General features: G+C 51.3%; 5 protein-coding genes across 5 annotated transcripts; 1 reads left to right on the forward strand and 4 right to left on the reverse strand.

Annotated features, from left to right (window-relative positions):
- Positions 1-136: 136 nt before the first annotated feature.
- CkaCkLH20_09987 (uncharacterized protein) lies at positions 137-6,569 on the reverse strand (the record flags this gene model as incomplete). Its single annotated transcript, XM_038892702.1, has 8 exons — positions 137-599; positions 657-1,138; positions 1,194-1,378; positions 5,127-5,534; positions 5,600-5,664; positions 5,715-6,094; positions 6,151-6,230; positions 6,284-6,569. The coding sequence occupies 8 exons, from the start codon at positions 6,567-6,569 to the stop codon at positions 137-139; spliced, it is 2,349 nt and encodes a 782-aa protein (XP_038741951.1).
- A 2,256-nt stretch (positions 6,570-8,825) lies between these two features.
- On the forward strand, positions 8,826-9,288 carry CkaCkLH20_09988 (uncharacterized protein; the record flags this gene model as incomplete). The annotated part of the gene is made up of 2 exons (XM_038892703.1): positions 8,826-9,099; positions 9,155-9,288. The coding sequence occupies 2 exons, from the start codon at positions 8,826-8,828 to the stop codon at positions 9,286-9,288; spliced, it is 408 nt and encodes a 135-aa protein (XP_038741952.1).
- A 304-nt stretch (positions 9,289-9,592) lies between these two features.
- On the reverse strand, positions 9,593-10,797 carry CkaCkLH20_09989 (daunorubicin C-13 ketoreductase; the record flags this gene model as incomplete). Its single annotated transcript, XM_038892704.1, has 5 exons — positions 9,593-10,102; positions 10,154-10,229; positions 10,283-10,355; positions 10,419-10,651; positions 10,724-10,797. The coding sequence occupies 5 exons, from the start codon at positions 10,795-10,797 to the stop codon at positions 9,593-9,595; spliced, it is 966 nt and encodes a 321-aa protein (XP_038741953.1).
- Positions 10,798-13,254: 2,457 nt separating this feature from the next.
- On the reverse strand, positions 13,255-14,956 carry CkaCkLH20_09990 (FAD binding domain-containing protein; the record flags this gene model as incomplete). Its single annotated transcript, XM_038892705.1, has 4 exons — positions 13,255-13,728; positions 13,801-14,300; positions 14,356-14,393; positions 14,457-14,956. 4 exons carry the CDS (start codon positions 14,954-14,956, stop codon positions 13,255-13,257), a joined length of 1,512 nt encoding a protein of 503 aa, XP_038741954.1.
- Positions 14,957-16,673: 1,717 nt separating this feature from the next.
- On the reverse strand, positions 16,674-17,622 carry CkaCkLH20_09991 (uncharacterized protein; the record flags this gene model as incomplete). Its single annotated transcript, XM_038892706.1, has 2 exons — positions 16,674-17,473; positions 17,529-17,622. The coding sequence occupies 2 exons, from the start codon at positions 17,620-17,622 to the stop codon at positions 16,674-16,676; spliced, it is 894 nt and encodes a 297-aa protein (XP_038741955.1).
- Between the last annotated feature and the right edge of the window lie 334 nt (positions 17,623-17,956).

A 17,956-nucleotide genomic window follows, 5' to 3' on the forward strand; every position in this document is an offset into this window, starting at 1 on the left:
TGGTATTTCCACCTCATCTTAAATAAGCTTATGTTGCCGACGCTTTGATGCCTGGTGATGTCTTCCTCGACTAATACACGAAGTAATACAGGTGCTCTCATGATTCGGACGCCCGTCGTAGACTCGTAGCTGCCAATCATACCCTACCGTTCAGATCCTTCTGCAGCTTTTTCTTCCCTCGTACGTTTTGTAGTTCCACATCGGCCCGTACGTCGATCTCATTGTCTCTCGTGATCAAAACTTGGCGCTTCCCGTCCGCCTTGGCGGCAAGTTCGTCCGCAATGTCGATCGGCGTTGGTGGCGTTTCAGGCTCGTATGGGGTATCGGGCACTTCTTGAAACTTGTCTTTCCCATGGTGATTGAGTATCGACCTTCTCGATGGCGATGTTGACAGGGTTTTCGTGGTGGCCCTTCTGGTGCTGAAGATTCGCGGCACCTTCTGCAGAAGTGGTCGGAGAGCCGGCAGGCTCGCGCAAAGGATGGCGCAGAACTCCTCGATGATTGACCAAATTACGATATCGACATTGTCCCAGGTGGTATCGAACGTGCTGGAAAACGTGACGAGATATTTGAGTCGGACCATCGTTGTTATGCATGCACTGAGATATGTTAGCAGAGTGTACATGTATTGACAGCATGGCGTGGTCGTTGCTCACAAAGAACCCAAACTGAACATCAGACCCAAAGCAATCTTCTTCCGGATGTTGAGCTGCAGCTTGTACAACTCGGGTATCGGCAAAATCAAGATGACGAGATCCTCCACGATGCTGAAGACCGCCCCCGCATACCCGATGGCGGTCACATCCATGCATTTCCGAACCGAGTTGCTTCTATCCCAGATCGACGAAATAGGCGTGCACTGGAAGATTATGAGGAGCAGGAATATGAAACCGTGCGAGAACAAAAAGATGATGAAGTATCGAACCGTGAGCTGGAACCATTTCGCCGGGAAAATGCGGGAGAAGAACAGCAGGATCGAAATCTTGGCGAACACCTGGATGAGGATGTAGATCTGTTGAGCGACGTAGAAGAGTTTGATGAGCTTTTCGCCGGCGGAGGGTTCGACGTTCCAGTAATGCATCCCGAAGCCCAAATCAGCGCTTGCTATCTCGACGCCAGCCAGCGCGGCAAGAAGGATCTAGTCTCTCGTCAATAATAGTTCACGTTAACGAGCACTCGTGCTGTTGGCTAACCGTTGCGAATATTGCCGTCCAGTCGTCCCACCACAATCGATGCGTGATCATCCATCTCGAGAAGCATCGCAACGCAACCGCTGGAAAAGTGATGACTGAGAGAGCGATGGCAATGTTTCGGACCTCCAGGCTTCTCGACTCTTTTGGGTATGCGGCGCAGAGGGTCGTTTCGAGTTGCGCAGCAGCTAATAATCATTAGCACGGCGCCCTGATGATGCTCTTCGGTCAATAGCAGCAGTGGGAGGGCAGCCTACTCGTCTGGTCTTTGAAGCTGCAGCTGAGCTGCACGCAGGTTGATAACTCCGACTGTAATTCAATGTTCGGACATAGGCACTCGGAGACGGTGGCAACTGAGGTGAGACTGCAGTTGCCATTCATGAGAGTCGTCGTGAGGCATGGAAGCTATCGTCGACCTACTGGTCAGCCCTATCTATCATCGGGGAATATTCGATGTGGTCCACGGCGGGTTGCAGGGAACAATGCAAGGAGAAAGCAAACAATCGAACCAACAACAAACAACATGTACTTACCGAACAACTTGGAACCTGAGAAAGCAAATCCGCTATGCTTTGCGCCTCGACAACTGCCAGAAAACACCACAAGAGAGACAGTGGCAGCAGCAGCCACCGGCCGTGCTGCCGCTGCCTCGCGTTCGTGGTCATCGCCTAGATATCTCGGGAAAACATGTACGAAGAACAAGATCAAACGACATGGGGAGAAGATGGACTGAACAGACGGGGGGGGAGCAACGTCAAGAAGTACGAACCCACTTCGACCATCCCGCCGAGAGAGGTCACCAGGGGTTTATTTCTCCCGCGACCCTGCCTTCTCGTTTTTAAAATGAACGAACCACCCCTCACTGCACTGAAGGCACGAAGAAGAAACGAACGCAGTGGGCAGCATTTGGGCCCTCCCGCCAGTCGTGGTGTGTGTGCCGTGGCCAAGACGCACCGCGCGCGCGCAATGTGTGTGATATGGCACACACAGAGACGGGTTACCCACTCACACTTACACACCTGCATCTGCGTCCTGCAGCAGTGGTCTATCAGCTATCTAACACCGACGCGGCAGAGTTCCGGGCGATATTAGCCAAGTGGGTTAGTCGGCCGAAGGCCCAGGAGGGACATGCAAGGAATCCACATGGCGTCAGCTTTCCTGACACACGCTTCTGCATCTTCTGCATGAACCCTGGCCGACGACGACGATGGTCTCTTTGGTCCAGAAGCAAAGCTGTCAATGCGGGTTGGCACAATCTAGAAACAAGCTTGCTGCTCTGTTGGTGTACGGCCGGAACATCTGCTTGGTTCGAAAGAGCGGTAGACCACGAGGAGACTACTACGAAAGACTTGGACTACGACCCTGTTTACGAGAATGTGTCGGCTAAGGGAACGGGAGGTGGTATTGGGGTCGGGTTGGGGGCTATGAATCGGGAATATGTCCCCGGTGACGGACGGGAATAGGGCCCTGTCAGTGCGGGGGACCGACACCGCGACATGCCAAAACAAGCGTTGCAACCTCACCTTTCTCCCTCGTCGCCTTCTTAGTTCTTCTTAGAACGATTCTGTGATATTGCGCACCGTTCAATATCTGATCTCTTCGGCCAGGGGTAGGTCGTTGCCGAGTGGCCAATGAGTCGAAGACTGAGAACAGGACGTCGGATAACGGGTACGGATAAAGTCAAGTCCAAGTCTGAACTCGAAAAATGAGGTCTGACCGAGAAGCTGAAGAACCGCTTGACTCGCAACGGCGATGTCGCCCAGGGGGTTAAATACATGTAAGCGGTAGCCTGTCTTGTCACCTCGTTGGCTGAGAGAGGAAACAAAACCGCGGAGGCGTTCACGAACCCCTTCAGGATCGACATCCTTGAGCTTCCTGTCCACTTCTTGGTGTATGCTGGGTGATGCAAAATCAATTATCAAGCACTCCTCCGGCTGATGCTCAATCAGAGATGGCATTTCAAGAAGCTTTCCACGACACGGGAAGGGCTGCCTCCAAAGATACGCCACTTTCTTCTAATCCTTCCAGAAACCCTTGAGATGAATGTGAGATGCGATTTGAAGCCGAAATGCGAGTTTCCCCGACCCTCCAAGAGCACACCAGGCGCTGCGCTTGTGTCTCAACAACGGCCCTAAAATCCGAGCCGAACAACAACATCAAACCATGGCCAAACTCTGTTCAACGACCACCGGCGCTATCCTCACTAGTCTCAGGGTCTCCCGCCGGATCAGGCGACGCATGGGCTATCGAAAGATCCTTGACCAGTCTTAGCATTCCGCCTTGCCTGCGTGTTCCACCCGCGCACTAGAACAAAAGATGTCTTTGCGAAGGACGGGAGAAACACACATAATAAAGTTTTCCCATCTTCAACAATGGCTCTATATTTGCGTCTCATATAAGGTCGTGTCTGATATTGTGAGTCGTCAATCTGTTCCAGCGCGCTGCACATCATGATGGCACGGGGAACCGGATACCGGGATGACTCGTCGAGTCACTTATACCCGAAGCTGAATACGGATGTTTCCCGGTTGTCAAGGCTTCAGACAACTCGCTTCGTCTTCCCTCCCCTTGGTCGCGTCGTAAATAAGCTTTCGTTCAGTTTGGCGGTCGAGGCAGGGGGTTTCAGATGCCTTCTCAGCACGAGTGCCGTGTTCAGGACTGACTGAAGGTGTCTCTGTCAGCTTGTCGCAGTGGAACGGTCCAGATTGGTCTTATTCACAGATGTTCTCCACGGCGTTAACTTGCTTTCCACCGCTTTACAGCGGATTCCTTGCTGGCTGTGGTCACCTTGAGTATCGTCTTCCAGATCCAAAGCCGGACTTCTCTCCGCGGCTTGACTAGCTTTTGACTCTTGGCTAGTATGAACAACTTAGGAATGCGGATTGGACTAGTATCACCGACCGAATCAGTTCTCCTGCCTAGATTCTGGGCTAAAACAAGCCTTTTCTAGAATGTTGTATCCAGCTTCTAAGCGGTCTCGATAGCTGAAGCCTTACCCGCGTCCGATGCAGCCCTATCGTTCCCTGACTCTGAACCTGTCAAATATCTTCAGACAAATCTTCACGGAATCCGCGGAGCTGCGAGAATACAACCAAAAACTCAAGCTCTCTGTCAACCAGCACCGGCTTGGCTTCCTGCGTTCACGCAACTCGACAACGCTTCAAGCACAGCATGGCCAGACACACGCCCCAAAACGGCCGGGCGTTGGACCACTTGAGCAGGAGTTGAGACCGCACGACGGGACGTGCTGCCCCCCTTTGGAGATCGAGAAGCTTCGAAGATCACCCCATACCTAATCTCGCGCCTGATCTCGTTAAGAAGGTTCGTGTTGTCAGGCACCTGGAACAGTCCGATGGGGATTCTTCGGAAACGTTGATTCTGACTCCACTGCGGACTCTTGCCGACCGCACACGCGGAAAAGCGGATGAGTTGGAATACGTTTCTCATTACCATCCGCGGCAAGTGTCCCTCCGGCCCGTTGTCCGGATGATGGAGGGTGCGGCAGCTGAGTTTGACGCGGAAAGTGGCCGGTGCTCGGCCGCCGGCCCGATCTCGTCCAAAGCGGCCCCAGAATAACCGGGAAGCGGTGCAAGGTCCCCGGCGTCAAACGACTCAGTAAGGTTCTGATCGACCTGCAAAATCTCGATCGATGAGTTGAAGAGGAAATGTATTTGTTTTATAGTATGCCGTTCCCAGACAATCCGGCCTTTGATCACTCTATATAGACTTATCCGGTGACACATTACCCTTAGCCCTTAAACTCCAGCGCTAAATCATTCGGAATTCAACGAACTTAACAAAGTGGCAAAAACAGCACGTCATTCTATAACGCAATTCCGAGAACTTGATCCGCCTTCGACGACTGGGGACCTCGAGGCCAAGCGCGACCTGGTCCGGATCCCATATGGGCACTGCGATGGCTGGAGTTTAACCCACCAGGACGGTGATACTTGCTGGGAGCCGTTGGGAATCGCAACGGCAGGCTGAAAGGTAAGGGAACTGGCGGGCCGAGTGGTACGCGCTCGCGGTCATGGATTCCGCGTTCCAGCTGCTCCAGCTTGAGCCAGTGGAACTCAGACACCGTCGTGGTCTCGACAGGCTGGTCTTTCCACGGCGTTGCCATCGGCCTGATGACCCGAGGAGCCACTGCTCGGTTGCAAGTAGGTTTGCCGGCCCAAACAGTAAACCGAGATGACTTGCCTCGTTTGTGGCGAGGCTTTTCGGTCACAATTGATCTCCGCCGGGAGCATTTGGTGAACAAAGGGACGATGGGCGGTATTGAGATGCAGACGATTGCGATGGTGCATTCGGCAATGGAGCACAGTATCCAAGAAACCCAGTTATCTAACACAGTCAAGGTTAGTTCTTTCTTATTCTTGAGGCGGACAGTAATTTCTCCCGAAACTTACACGTCACGTCAACTTGGGTGACAAGAGGTAGATAGACAAGTTTCACGATTGCCACAGCACAAGCACTGGAGTCTCGTTAGCGGAGGACGTCACGGTTGGGTGATATCCCACTTACAGCCCAGCAAAAACGAACAGAATGGTCAACAAAGCCTTGGTCGTCGTCGAAAATCTCTTGAGTTTCCAGAAGTGAGGAACAGGAAGTGTGCAAAGCAACACGTCGATGGCAATGCCGATGGCCGTGCTCGCATGCAGATAGTCGAAAAAGGGAATGCATCTCGCTCCGCCGATCGAGTTATCCCATGCGGCTGCAACCGGATTGCATTGGAAGATCACAGTGAAAACGGAGGCAATTGCGAAACCCCCGGTGAGTACGGCGAGGCCGTACATAACGTATCGCATCGTCTTGGAAGTGATATATCGAAGAAAGGAGCAAATGGCGGATAGTCGTGCGAAGGCAATGGCGCAAGGGTACAGTATGTTGGCGATGAAAACGAGCTGCTCATAGGTAAGCCTGTGTTTTGGGAGTGACTCTGATATATGACCATGCTCACCATCATCAAGTTCCGCGTATCATCGGGAAGAAGCTCGAGATCAAGATTCCAGTAGTGCTGACCCAAGCCCACATCCGTGGCTGGAGTACTCGTAAGCTAGAATTCTCATTGCTTGTTGCTATATCGTACGTACCAATGGGAAGCATTGAACATATCCCGAATGTAAATAGTGCCGCGATGATGACCAGCACATCGTCGCTGAAGAAGTTACGTGTCACCGTACAGCGAACAATGACACGGATGGGAACGACAAGGCCCACCAAGATGAACGCCGTGAGGTTCACTGCCCATATTACCGTCACCAAATTCGACTTGTCGGAGGGGTCACCTGATATTCCAACCGTCGTGGATGTGCCGTTGGTGGTCGCGTTCATCAGGCGTACGACCTCGGGCCCGTTTCCGTATTCGAGGTTCATCATAGGTGTCGGCCAGGAGGAATTATTCGCTGCGTGGTTCGTCTAAGAGTGAATCTTAACGATAGTCAATATCGCAAGCAATTGAGAAGGAGACATCAAACAAAATTAGAGTTAAGAAAACGTGAGTATCAGGCGAGGAAACGGCGCGTGGCGGGGGGAGGCCGCCATTTCTAGACTTCTTCTCGTCGTCTTAGTCCTTGGATGTCAACAAGCCACGCGGTTTCACGAGTAACGAGTGGTGTGCGTGCTTCCTTACGCGCCACAACAGTCAAAGATATCTTCTACGGGGGCTAAGTCTTGGGGTTGTGGCCATTACGCCGAAGGCTTGCAGTGGACGTGCGTTCTCGTGTTTTCTTCATCCAAGCAATTAAGCACTTCGTGAACGCAGACACTTTCATCACAACATGTTGATTCAGCGAAACCAAATGAGTTACCAATCAGTTGAAATGAAGCTGAAGTTGGATTCAATCGGCGATTATGAGTATGAGAGCGACTTTCCTATACGAATGAAAGACGACATCCTCTCTGAGCCGCGAGCGACAAGATCTCACCTTGGATGATGTGCTTAGCTTCTGTCCTCAGCGCCTATCGGCGCGAAATCAGTCCCAAGCGCGTTTCCATGGGGAACCTATGCTGAAATTAGCAATCCCCAAAACGCGCTTCCTTGTAGCTCGGCGAGTTGGAGGTTTATGAACCGTTAGCATGGTGCAAAGCGAAGCTAGTGCCTGGCTAACAAGCGCGCACTGATGGACTAGCTCAGAGGTTTTCTCGGGTACGGCTCACCTGAGGGCGCTAGAGTGCCTGCGAATGGACTTTGAATCATGTTTTGCACGTGGAAGTTGAGATACATGAGGCTGGTAGGGCAAATGTGGCGGGGTGGTTGGCGATCTGGGTTCAACACGATGTGAAGCGTGCGTGAAGATAGGTTCCTTCAAGCAATGGCATCACAAGTCAAGGAGCAATACGTCATCGGAGTTTTCTCAAGACACTTTTCAGAAGGTATCTTCAATCACACTAAAATTGATCTGCCGTTCTTTTTGACGTAAAGCTAGAAGGCTTGGTCACCTGCTACACAATTGTGTTAGCGAAGCAACTACTTCTCGCGTTAAGTTTTGATTCACCCTTCTCTTCACTAAATATTCTAAAGTTATGGTATAATGATCATCTCTAAGATTGGCGCCATGAGCTAGGAAATATTCATTAGGTAGACATCTTTCACTTAGCTTCAAAGATTGGCTTACCTCCGCCGAGATAGTACATGTATACCTCCCAGAGTAAAAAGCACAACCGCCTAGCCACCCAACTCGATTTCACCACGTTTTCAAAGGAAAGGCCTGAATTCCAAGAAAGACATATTGCATTCGCCGAGGTGGTCTCCTATAGATTCATGGTTTTCACTTCGAAAACGGCCAGATCTCGAACGTTGATCTGTCCACTGTCATATTAGCAAGAAGCCCTGGGCTTTCAAGTATTTTAGACTAGTGATATTCCACAGATCATCCGGGATCATATTCATGTTGCATACGTAAGTAATTAAATGCGAAGCACCACATGAAGCACCACGTGAGTCTCTCGCAGTAGAATGGTGAGACTCTGTCCGCCAAACTTGTACCTCATCTCAGTCGTCAAGTGGTTGGATTCCGCCGCCGAAAACTAGTAGGATCCTCAGCATTTCAAGTCTTGCTTCGATGTGGAAGTTCCGATTTGTCGAGTCTTGCGATCCTTCACTGGCATCATTTCAGGGCATATTCGCGACATGGAAAAGAATACGATGAAGGATTCGTATATGGGCACGCTTACGCAACAACGCTTTCTCTCACCGCCAACCAAAAGGGGCTTACTCCATGCCTAAATGAAGAAACACGAATGAACAGTAAGAATCAAAGTCTCACTTGCAAATACAAGCCATTTTCGGAAAGAATGCCACACCAAGTTGTTTCTGTGAATAGAAACGCCCCTCAGTGTGGCTGTTTCTCCTGGTTTGAAGGCCGTTTGCTCTCTACATCAATGTAAGCCCTGTGTGACAAGCCCGTGTCTCAGTCCATTGATGTGATGATGGAGCGCCTTCTGGTCCTCTAGCTGAATACGAATGTAACGTCGCGCTGCATCACAAGTGTCGTAATAGAAATTTCATTGCCTTGGATAAAAGCTGCCGTTTCCTCTGCCGTGGGTTTCTGAGCTTGCTTCGTCAAGCCGAATTAACTTTTCAATTGTACGATACCAACTCCAAATCATCCGACTCAACTGAAACGGTCAACCATGTACTTTACGAAGAATCTCTTTGCCCTCATCGCGGTCGGCCTCTATGCCGGCACTGTCACTTGCGATGACTACGGATCCTGGCATGTGCAGATCAATCTCAGTGGGGGAGCCCAAGGTCACAGGCTCGGAGAACTCCACGCCGTACACTCAAGTACGCCGAATGAGGAGAGCTACGCAAGATGGCTGTACGATCCTACAGTGGGATACACTGTCTACACCTCCGAGGACCCTACTCTGAACAACACTTGGATTGACACTATTGGCGTCCACAGTAGGCAGTCTCTTATCTATATAGATACACTTCAAAAACGCTCACACTTTTGCAGCTTTTGAGATACAGCAAGAAGTTCTCGGTGTTCCCTTGAAGGGATCCGGACCCATCGAGATCTTCTTCAACAAGAACGGAAACGGGCGAAGTGCTTTTGGAAATGCCACCATTGTCTCAGAGTTGGATGAGTGAAAGATTTGATTTGTAGTACAAAGCTGTTGAGAGCCAACGGGGCGTTACGTGGTGCAAGTCAGGAAGTTATCAGTTACAAATTTTACGTGAGGGCATAAACTCTGCTTATCTTACGTTTGTTTCGCTCATCGCAAGCTATGTTAAAGTGCGCTGAAGAACCTGACACGTAAATTGTAAAGACTCTCTAGCTCATTGAAGCTTCAGCATTCAGACCAAACTCCATAGCCATCATGTTCGGCCGATGTTTTAAGGGGTGTAAGTTTCGGGTTGGTGATAAACGCTAAACCTAGCTAATTACGCAAAATCACCACGCCTCCAAGGGTGCCAGCTCAATCTCCGCGAGATATTTGTTGACCTGAATGGTGGTATTGTCCCACATGCCTCGAATCTGCTTCTCATCCTTGGAAACAGGATGAGGAGTGACAATCTGTCCAAAGGGCTCCAGATACTTGCCCTTGAACGTGTCGGCGTTACGACGAACCTCCGTAGCTGTGGCAGCGAACAGAGGCGTCACAGCGCCTTGATCAACCGTCAAGAACGTGGATCGGAGAAGAGAGAACAGGTAACCACCAATTGCTTTGGTCCCATCACTAGCCACACCTCCAGGATTAACAGAGATGGATATGATGGGCGACTCCTGCTCATCCATCAAGCGTTGTAGTTCCTGCGCGAATAGGAGGTTGGCCACCTTGGAGACTGCGTAGCGGATCATGTCCACTGTGAAAATGTGCCGGCTGGCCAACCGCCAATGCATTGGGTAGTACGGGACCGGATTGCTCAAGAATGATGGGGAGTCGAAAGTGAACTCGTAGCTCTGCGGAAACATTTTGTAATTCACGTCTGAGCTGATTGTTATAATGCGTACATCTGAGTCCTTCTCCTTTGTGGCGGTTTTCAGAAGCGGGAGGACGCTGTTGGTGAAGAGGAAGTGGCCGACATGGCTTGAGCGAGCGGTGTTAGCTGATAGGTTGGAGAGGGATGGTTAGAGTCTCACCAAACCGCCATGTGCCATTCCCAGCCATGACCTGCTGTTTCTGTAGAAGCAGTGGCTACGCCCGCATTGTTAACTTGCAGTGATTTCAGGTTAGTCACTTGGTCGACAGGGGATTCAAGTGGTGGTTGTCACCCACTCAAGATGTCCACCTTGTTCTCCTTCTTCTTCAACTCTTCAGCCGCTGCCCTGACACTCCTCAAGTCTGACAGGTCAAGGGAGAGCCATATAATCTGATCCTGGTCGAGTTCTGGGTTGCTGGATTGAAGACTCTGTCGGGCATGCTCCGCCTTATCCTTGGACCTTGCCGTGAGGTACACCTTAGCACCACGAAGCGCCATAAACTTGACCATAGCCAGGCCCATGCCGGAGCTGCGGTAAGTTGGGTCAGCCCTGTATCATTCTTTGATCTGCATACGGATACATGCACCGGAGTTGACTTACTTGGCCCCAGTTACAACAACGACTTTGCCCTTGAGATCGGGCATGTCCGTCAAAGGGTCCCACTTGCTAGACATGGTTCACAGTCAAAGCCTCGGCAGTGTTCCAGATTCTTGGGTGTCGAACGTAGATCTACGATACCAAGGGCGTGGAACCAGCCGAAGTTCATAAGAAACTCCTCTTGCTACTTAACATTGAACTACTGTGTTGAGGACTCATATTTGTAGCCATTGTGCGAGACTTCCAACAGGTGAAATTGGGACTTTGGTTGCATCCTTCTGTTGCAAGGTCTAAAGTCACGCCGAAATCATGTAATCAAGCAACACTGACACCAACAACACCAACAGGCTCGGCAAGATATGACCAATTTGTGTGTGAGCGCACGGAGTTCGGCCTCGAACTGCTCGATCCCTGCCACATATCTGCGCTATCCTCCTTTAGGAAAATGCCTTCAGGTTTGAGGTCCACCAACAAATTACCCGCTAATTATCCTTGAAGCCAAGATCGTCCGGACTTGGGAAGGCTGGATGTTCAAAAGAGAATGAAAACGCATTATCTAATTGGCCACTCGATATATATCTGTCTCCGCCATCCCACACATCCGCCCCGTTCCGTCGGGGACAACGTGGCTGATTAACTGGAGCATTTTAGGAAAAAGCCCAAGGGAGGGGGAATGAGGGGGTCTCCAACGTTCCCGACACCAACAACATCAGACGGGCAGCATCCATCTGACCGGTAAACTGGTTCCTCAACAGTGTGAGCTCGTCCTACGGTCGAAGTCCTCTTCACACTCACCTCTCCTCGCCTCGCTACACACCCCTCCTCAACCATTGTTTGCTTGCCATTTGCCTCTGTCATCAAAGCCAAGCGAATAGGAGGCCCTCGAGCAGCTGTTGTGCCACCACACGCTGTCCCGAACAGGCAGACATTGCCCCTCCTGTTGGCTCAAGCAACCTGATCCTTCCAACGGCGACTCGTTTCCAGTCTCCTGTCCACTCCGTGGTCGTGGTACACGCCGAGTGTCTGAACTCTGCTCTCCGGCACGCCTCCCTGTCGGCCGCGTTCTATCGGAACCCCCTACCAGCTCTCTCTCTTCGTCAGTCACGTAGCCTCTTGTCTTGCGGTGCTTGCAGAGAGTCTTCGGGACTCAAGAAAGCAAGCTCATGGCAGGTGGGCACGTAGACTAGGGTTACGCAAGGCGTCAATCTGACTCGCCCAATATGGCATTGTTACGGCAAGCGAAGGGAAAGGGGCAGAAGAAAGAAGCAGGCTCGCTTATGTTTGTCCCGATCTCTCACCCGGGCGAATCGGCCGGTTGGAAGAAACAAGTCCGATCTCATGCTGCGCGCAATCCGGTTAAACGCCCTCAGAGAAGAAACACCCGTGACAGTTGGCCGACTCCTCCACACTCTAACAGCGGAGATCGAGAAGAGTGTGAGACTTCTCCCTGGTCCATCTCGTCGTCTCCGCCGGCCCAGACCGTTGTTCGGAACCCCAGCCCCTGGACAATAGTCAGCGCTACGCCGCAGGACCCATTCGATACTGCGATCAGAACCCTCTCCAGCTTCGAGAAAAACCTCTTCTACATCTGTGAGTAGATTGGCCACGCATGTTGACTTGGCGCAGGCCTTGGTGCACGCGGGATGTGTTTCGTGTCTTCGGGCACGCATCGCTTCCCGCATACACACATGCCTGTCTCAGATCTTCACCATGCAGCCAACAGCCTGATGTGCTAACAGCCGCCCAGTTCAAGAAAGAGACGTACTAAATCGGATTGATCATATTCCAGGGATGAAGATGAACATTCCTGCCAAAACGGCCAAGCGATTCTGGAGCTTATTAACACAGCACTGGCTTCATGGAGCAATCCATGACCCAGGCATGCTCGCATGCGTGTGTCTATTTGCTTGTCGACACGTACAGACCAAAATGGGCCACAACTACCCAGAACTCGTTTATCAGCACGCGGAGCTTTATAAGATTGGCCTGATGGAAAACCTTACCAGGACACTGAAGAAAGAAGTAGAGGATAAACATGTTAATGACGACACAATAACCAAAACGATGGCGCTGGTGTCTGATGCAGTAAGCACTTACTTTCTTGTCATTTATCATCCGCGGCGGCACTGACACGATTCGTCAAGATGGTCCTGGGAGATACCGACACTGCGTTGAGGCAAATGGCAGCAGCTGCAGACCTCATTGATCTGCGTGTTAGTTTCCAGCAGAGTGCGCAGCGACATGTGCGGGAGCGCGACTTAACGAATCTTCGCATCGTCTTTTCGGAGAACAGAGGGCTCGAAGGTGCGCTGGGTGGAGTCAGCTTCGATGGCGAGGATGGCGAGGACGCTCCCTCGACACCAGTTTCTGAACCGACCTGTCAGAGGAACTTGGTCTTCCGCATTGGAAGAGAAGGGTAGTGGTACAATAAGGCACATGTATTGGACAAGACTTTATGATAATGATAGTGTTATGTCTATTAATGAGAAACTAACTCCGAAAGATGCTACGCTACAGGTTCTACAACACTTGGCCTAAGAACTGACACCCTGGGGAAACGTGAAGAGCCCCTTGGGATCCCACTGGGCCTTAATGGTGCGGAGGCGAGGCAAGCTTGATCCGTAGTATTGACTCTGAGCATCGGCGTTACTGAGCAGCGGATCCGCGTAGTTGGCGTAACGTCCCCAGCTACCGGCAGCGAGCTTGGGAGTGATAGCAGCCATCCAGCCTTGCATGAAACCAGTACCCTGGTTGGCATTGGTAGGGTAGGCAGAGCCACCGGACGAGTCGTAGAACTGCCACAACAGCAACTTGTCGCGATGGGCGTACGAGCTGGAAGACGGGTCGATCTGAGCAGTCTTGGAGTTCGCACCTCCATGAACGTCGATCAGAACGAACCAGCCCCTGTTGACGGTCTTTGCCTTGCCCTGAAGATAGTCGACGAAGGCCTTGAAGCCGGCTTGCGGAACATCCTTGGTCATCAGGCTAGATGCGTAGAAGGTGTCGGTCTATCAACAGCGTGTTAGTATCCCGTACACTGTGTCTAGAAAAAGAAGCATTATATGCAATGTGAAACTTACAGCACTCTGTGGGCCCGTAACATCTACAGGGTCACCGCCGTAGTGTTCAATCTGGCCCATCCAGTCGGTCTGTTGGACGTCGGCAGCAGAGCTGTCGACGCCAAGAGGCGAGAGGAAGTTGTTAAGCTCATCGCGGGTTTGGTCCTCATCTCCAAAGAAGAGCCCGGTGAAGTGCACTCCGTCTGGGTTCGCATTGGCCTGCACGTTCATCTCCACAGGCATGGTAGCGGCGTACTTTTGAAATCCAGTGAGGATTTTCACCAGCTGAGCGCTCTTCTGGTACGGGACGGGAACGGTAAATGTAGTAACGACATCGGGAGCTTCGAACGTGTTGAGCTTGAACTCGGTCACGATGCCGAAGGACGATCCAGCACCGCGAAGAGCCCAGAAGAGATCAGTGTTCTGGGTTGCCGACGCCTTCACGATCTTTCCGCTGGCCACGACTACGGTAGCTTCGAGGATCCAGTCCAAGGCTAAGCCGTATCCATGCGAAGCCAGGCCTGTGCCAGTCTGTCAGTTTTGAAAAGCGTGGGGCAGACTTTCGCTGAAACTTACCATATCCGCCGTGTAAGGAATGCCCAGAAATACCGACGCTGACCGAGGAAACCCACCGTTAGCTTGCATCTTATACGGGGATTTAAAGCACCGTCACTCACCCAGGGCATGATCCATGGGAAATTGCGCGGCCTCCTTGGTTGAAAAGCTCGGTGGCCACATGTCCTAGCCTAGCGCCGGCCTGGACAATCGCAGTGCTGTCGTCTTGCAGAGTGACCTTATACATCTGGTCCAACTGCACAACGACATGGCCGTTCTCTCCGCCGAACCCGGCCGAAGAGTAGCCGTGTCCTCCTCCTCTTCCGGTCACCTTGTATCCGTACTGCGCACCGCACTTCACGGCTGCCTGGACGTGGCTCGGATCGGTTGCCACAATAATCACGGCCGGGGTGAACGCGACCCGGAGGTTGAAGGGACGAGACTGGTCGGACCAGTTCGGGGATGATTGGACGCTGATTGGCGCCTTGGCAGCGTTTAGACACCCTTGAAGGGAGTTTTTCGATACTTTCGCGTTGATGTTGACATCTTGAGGGACCGGGTTGGCCGCGCTCAAGGGAATTATGGCGGCGGTCGCCAAGGAGAGAATGGTATGAGACCGCATGTTGTTGTCTTAAGGATAGTGAAAAGGGTATTAAAGAATGAACCCGACTGATCTTGATGACTTTGATAGAACGAACTTTGACATCCTTGGGGATCCTTGCATTGCTTATAATCTCATCCTTCTGATCCCAAGGACGAGGTATTGGGTCTCTCGGGTCCCTTCGTCTGTTCGCTGTTGCCCGGAGCCGGTTGATTCAAGCCGTCAGCCCCGGACAACCCGCCCAGCCCTTAACCGCCACAACTTCTTTCAAAACTTCGTAATTGAAGTGCGATCATCAAGGCAGTGTCAGCTGGATCTATTCAGTCGGTGGATCTTGGACTGATCCGTGCTTGAAGGCGTAGAGGCTAGGATCACGCTGTGAATCGTAGGCTCTGGATCGCGTCTGACTCGGTCTGAGACCACGACGCAAGTGGTCTAGCTTGGGCCGAAATCCACGAGCGTGACCGGATACGAACTAATCTTGAACCATGCGGTAAAAGCAACCTCAATTCAGCCGCAAAAAAGGATGGTTGCTTTTGATAAACGAACGATCGGGCCTTCCAGATCATACGCCACCGGTCGGAAACAGAGGGCGACAAATAAGCTTGAACATAGTCCGCTCGTATGGGGTCGCTCAATACGTGCTTTTTTGTAAGCGGAGAACTCAGAGAGTAGGTAAATGGATTAGCTCTGGATTCTGAAGGACTTTCACTCAAAGCAGATTAGCTGACAACTAACTCGGTGTGACGTAGCTGACTTCTGAGAAATCGTCTTGTCGTAGCATCGCCCGAAGCATGAGCGTGTAATCTGTTAAAAAATAATGGCAATCAGGCCACAGTCAACTTACGTCAGAGGGAGACGCCAAGAGAAAACATGCGACAGAAACAACAGCGCACTTGTAAAAGCTGTATAAATCACTGAGCCTAGGACTGACTTTTCATGTCCGAGTCGAGGTACCAAGGAGTTCAAACTTCTCATTACGAAGCTTGACGGCTGTTCACTACAATTGGCTCTAGAACATTCAACGGGGTTTCGTCTGTTCAAGTAGTTCTGGCTTAACTTGCTGAGTTTGGGGCTATGGACAGTGTAGGTAGGCCTGTATCATTCACAACCTTGGGCTATGTCAAGGACAAACTTCAACAAAAGAAGTCAGGCGAGTGCAGTCTTCGCACTGTAATTTTATCGTGGTTTCTGAATCATCGTTTTCACAGTAAACGAATATGGTCCTTCACTCCAATCGAGTTCTTTCTATTTACCTCTAGCTCCCGACAGTCCGCTATTACGTTCATGAAATTATGAAATGAGGATTCCGTGTGCTACATTACATAGATGTAGCTACTAAAACCAAATGCTTGTATAGGGAAGCTATTAAGAGGATGTTAAGCGGTTACGTCATCTATGCTGGTCGAAGGCGATTTTACTACTGATGCTATTTTCAAGCGCCACCACGGATACCTAAAGCTTATTAGGATGGAGTTTCGGTGTATTTTAATATTATGTAGTAAATGTGCTCAGTAGAAATAGTTAGTTGTCAAATATGCTTAGAAGAAGAAGTGTTATTGTATTAAAGGTATATTTAGCAGCAACTTGCAGTGGTTGTCATCGACCAGACGATTTCGTGTCACACTGTGTTTCCAAGGCAAGGAACACATAGTCCTGGTTCCAATTTCCAAGACTTTTGAAGAATTGTCGTTTTTTATTCCAGTCAATTATCATAACTTCATACTAAAATACATGATTAACTGGCCATCCACTGTCCTCCGTTGGCGCTGACCAGACACCCCGTCATCCACCCGCTTTCGGGGGAACAGATCATGCCAACAATACCTGCAATCTCCTCTGCATATCCAGCTCGGCCGCCATACTGCTCCGCCATTTCCTTCTGCTCGTCTGAATCCCATTCGCGGATTCCGCACAAAGGCGTTAGCGGGTACCACATCGAGATGGCCTTCTTCGCGTCCTCGGAGGCACCGCGGAGCATATCCGTCATCGTAGAACTAGGGTTGCAAGAGTTGACGGTGCAGTGCTCCTTGAGCTCGCGAGCCCAGGTGCGCGTCATTGCCTCAAGGGCGCCCTTGCTGCCGCCGTACAGCGTCAGGTACTCCAGGCCAACCTTGGATCCAACGCTCGACACGTTGACAATACGACCAGATCGATCGTTGGGTAGGAGAGGCTTGACGGCTTGGGTAAGAAGGATAGGACCCAAGACATTGATGGAGTAGACCTTGTGGAAGTCCTCCGTGCTGACGGCCTCGAGAGGCATGGCATGGAATAGAGCTGCGTTGTTGACAAGGATATCGACCTGCGGCTTTCCAGTCTTGGCGTTGGGAGGCATGTCGTTATTCACAGCAGCGACAATCTTGGCGCATCCCTCTGGCGTGCTGAAATCGGCGCGCACGGGGAGTGCCTTGACGTTGTGTGCCTTGGAAAGCTCCGCGGCGAGAGCGGCGGCAGGTTCGTCTGAAGCATCGGTCAAGTAGATCAAGACGACGTTGGCGCCCTTAGAGGCAAGGTTCTGGGCAATGGAGGCGCCGATACCTTCGCAGTTGTTAGCCAGGATCCAGCTGTGAGTAGTAGAAGAGGGAGATCCCACTCCTTGCACCTCCGGTGATGACGGCTGTCTTGCCCTCATGTACTCTGTACGGAGGGGCTTGAGTGATGGGTACGGTAATCTTCGTGACAGTCATGATGTCGAGAAAAGACCACGGCTTGGAACTTAGATTTTGGATGCGGCAATGTCCGTTTCTGACCAAGGAGGATGTTCAGGTCCAGGAAGTTCGGGGAGCCAGGATATTAACGCAAAATGAGCTGGTGACCGCTGAAAACTCTTTGCCGTTGACCCCATGCCTTGGAGAGCTCTAGACTCTTTCCAGAATGTCTCCTCCTGACATGGAAGCAAACATCATGCTGAGTGGTTCCAGCGGCACGTGGATTCCAGTTCCGACAGGTGGAAGTATCATGTCATTTGCGCAGGAACATTTGGGTCGTTCCACAGAGCGGAGCTGGCCACGCAGCTAACCG

The sequence above is a fragment of the Colletotrichum karsti genome, assembly GCF_011947395.1.
Source record: "Colletotrichum karsti strain CkLH20 chromosome Unknown Scaffold37, whole genome shotgun sequence".
Lineage (NCBI taxonomy): Eukaryota > Fungi > Ascomycota > Sordariomycetes > Glomerellales > Glomerellaceae > Colletotrichum > Colletotrichum karsti.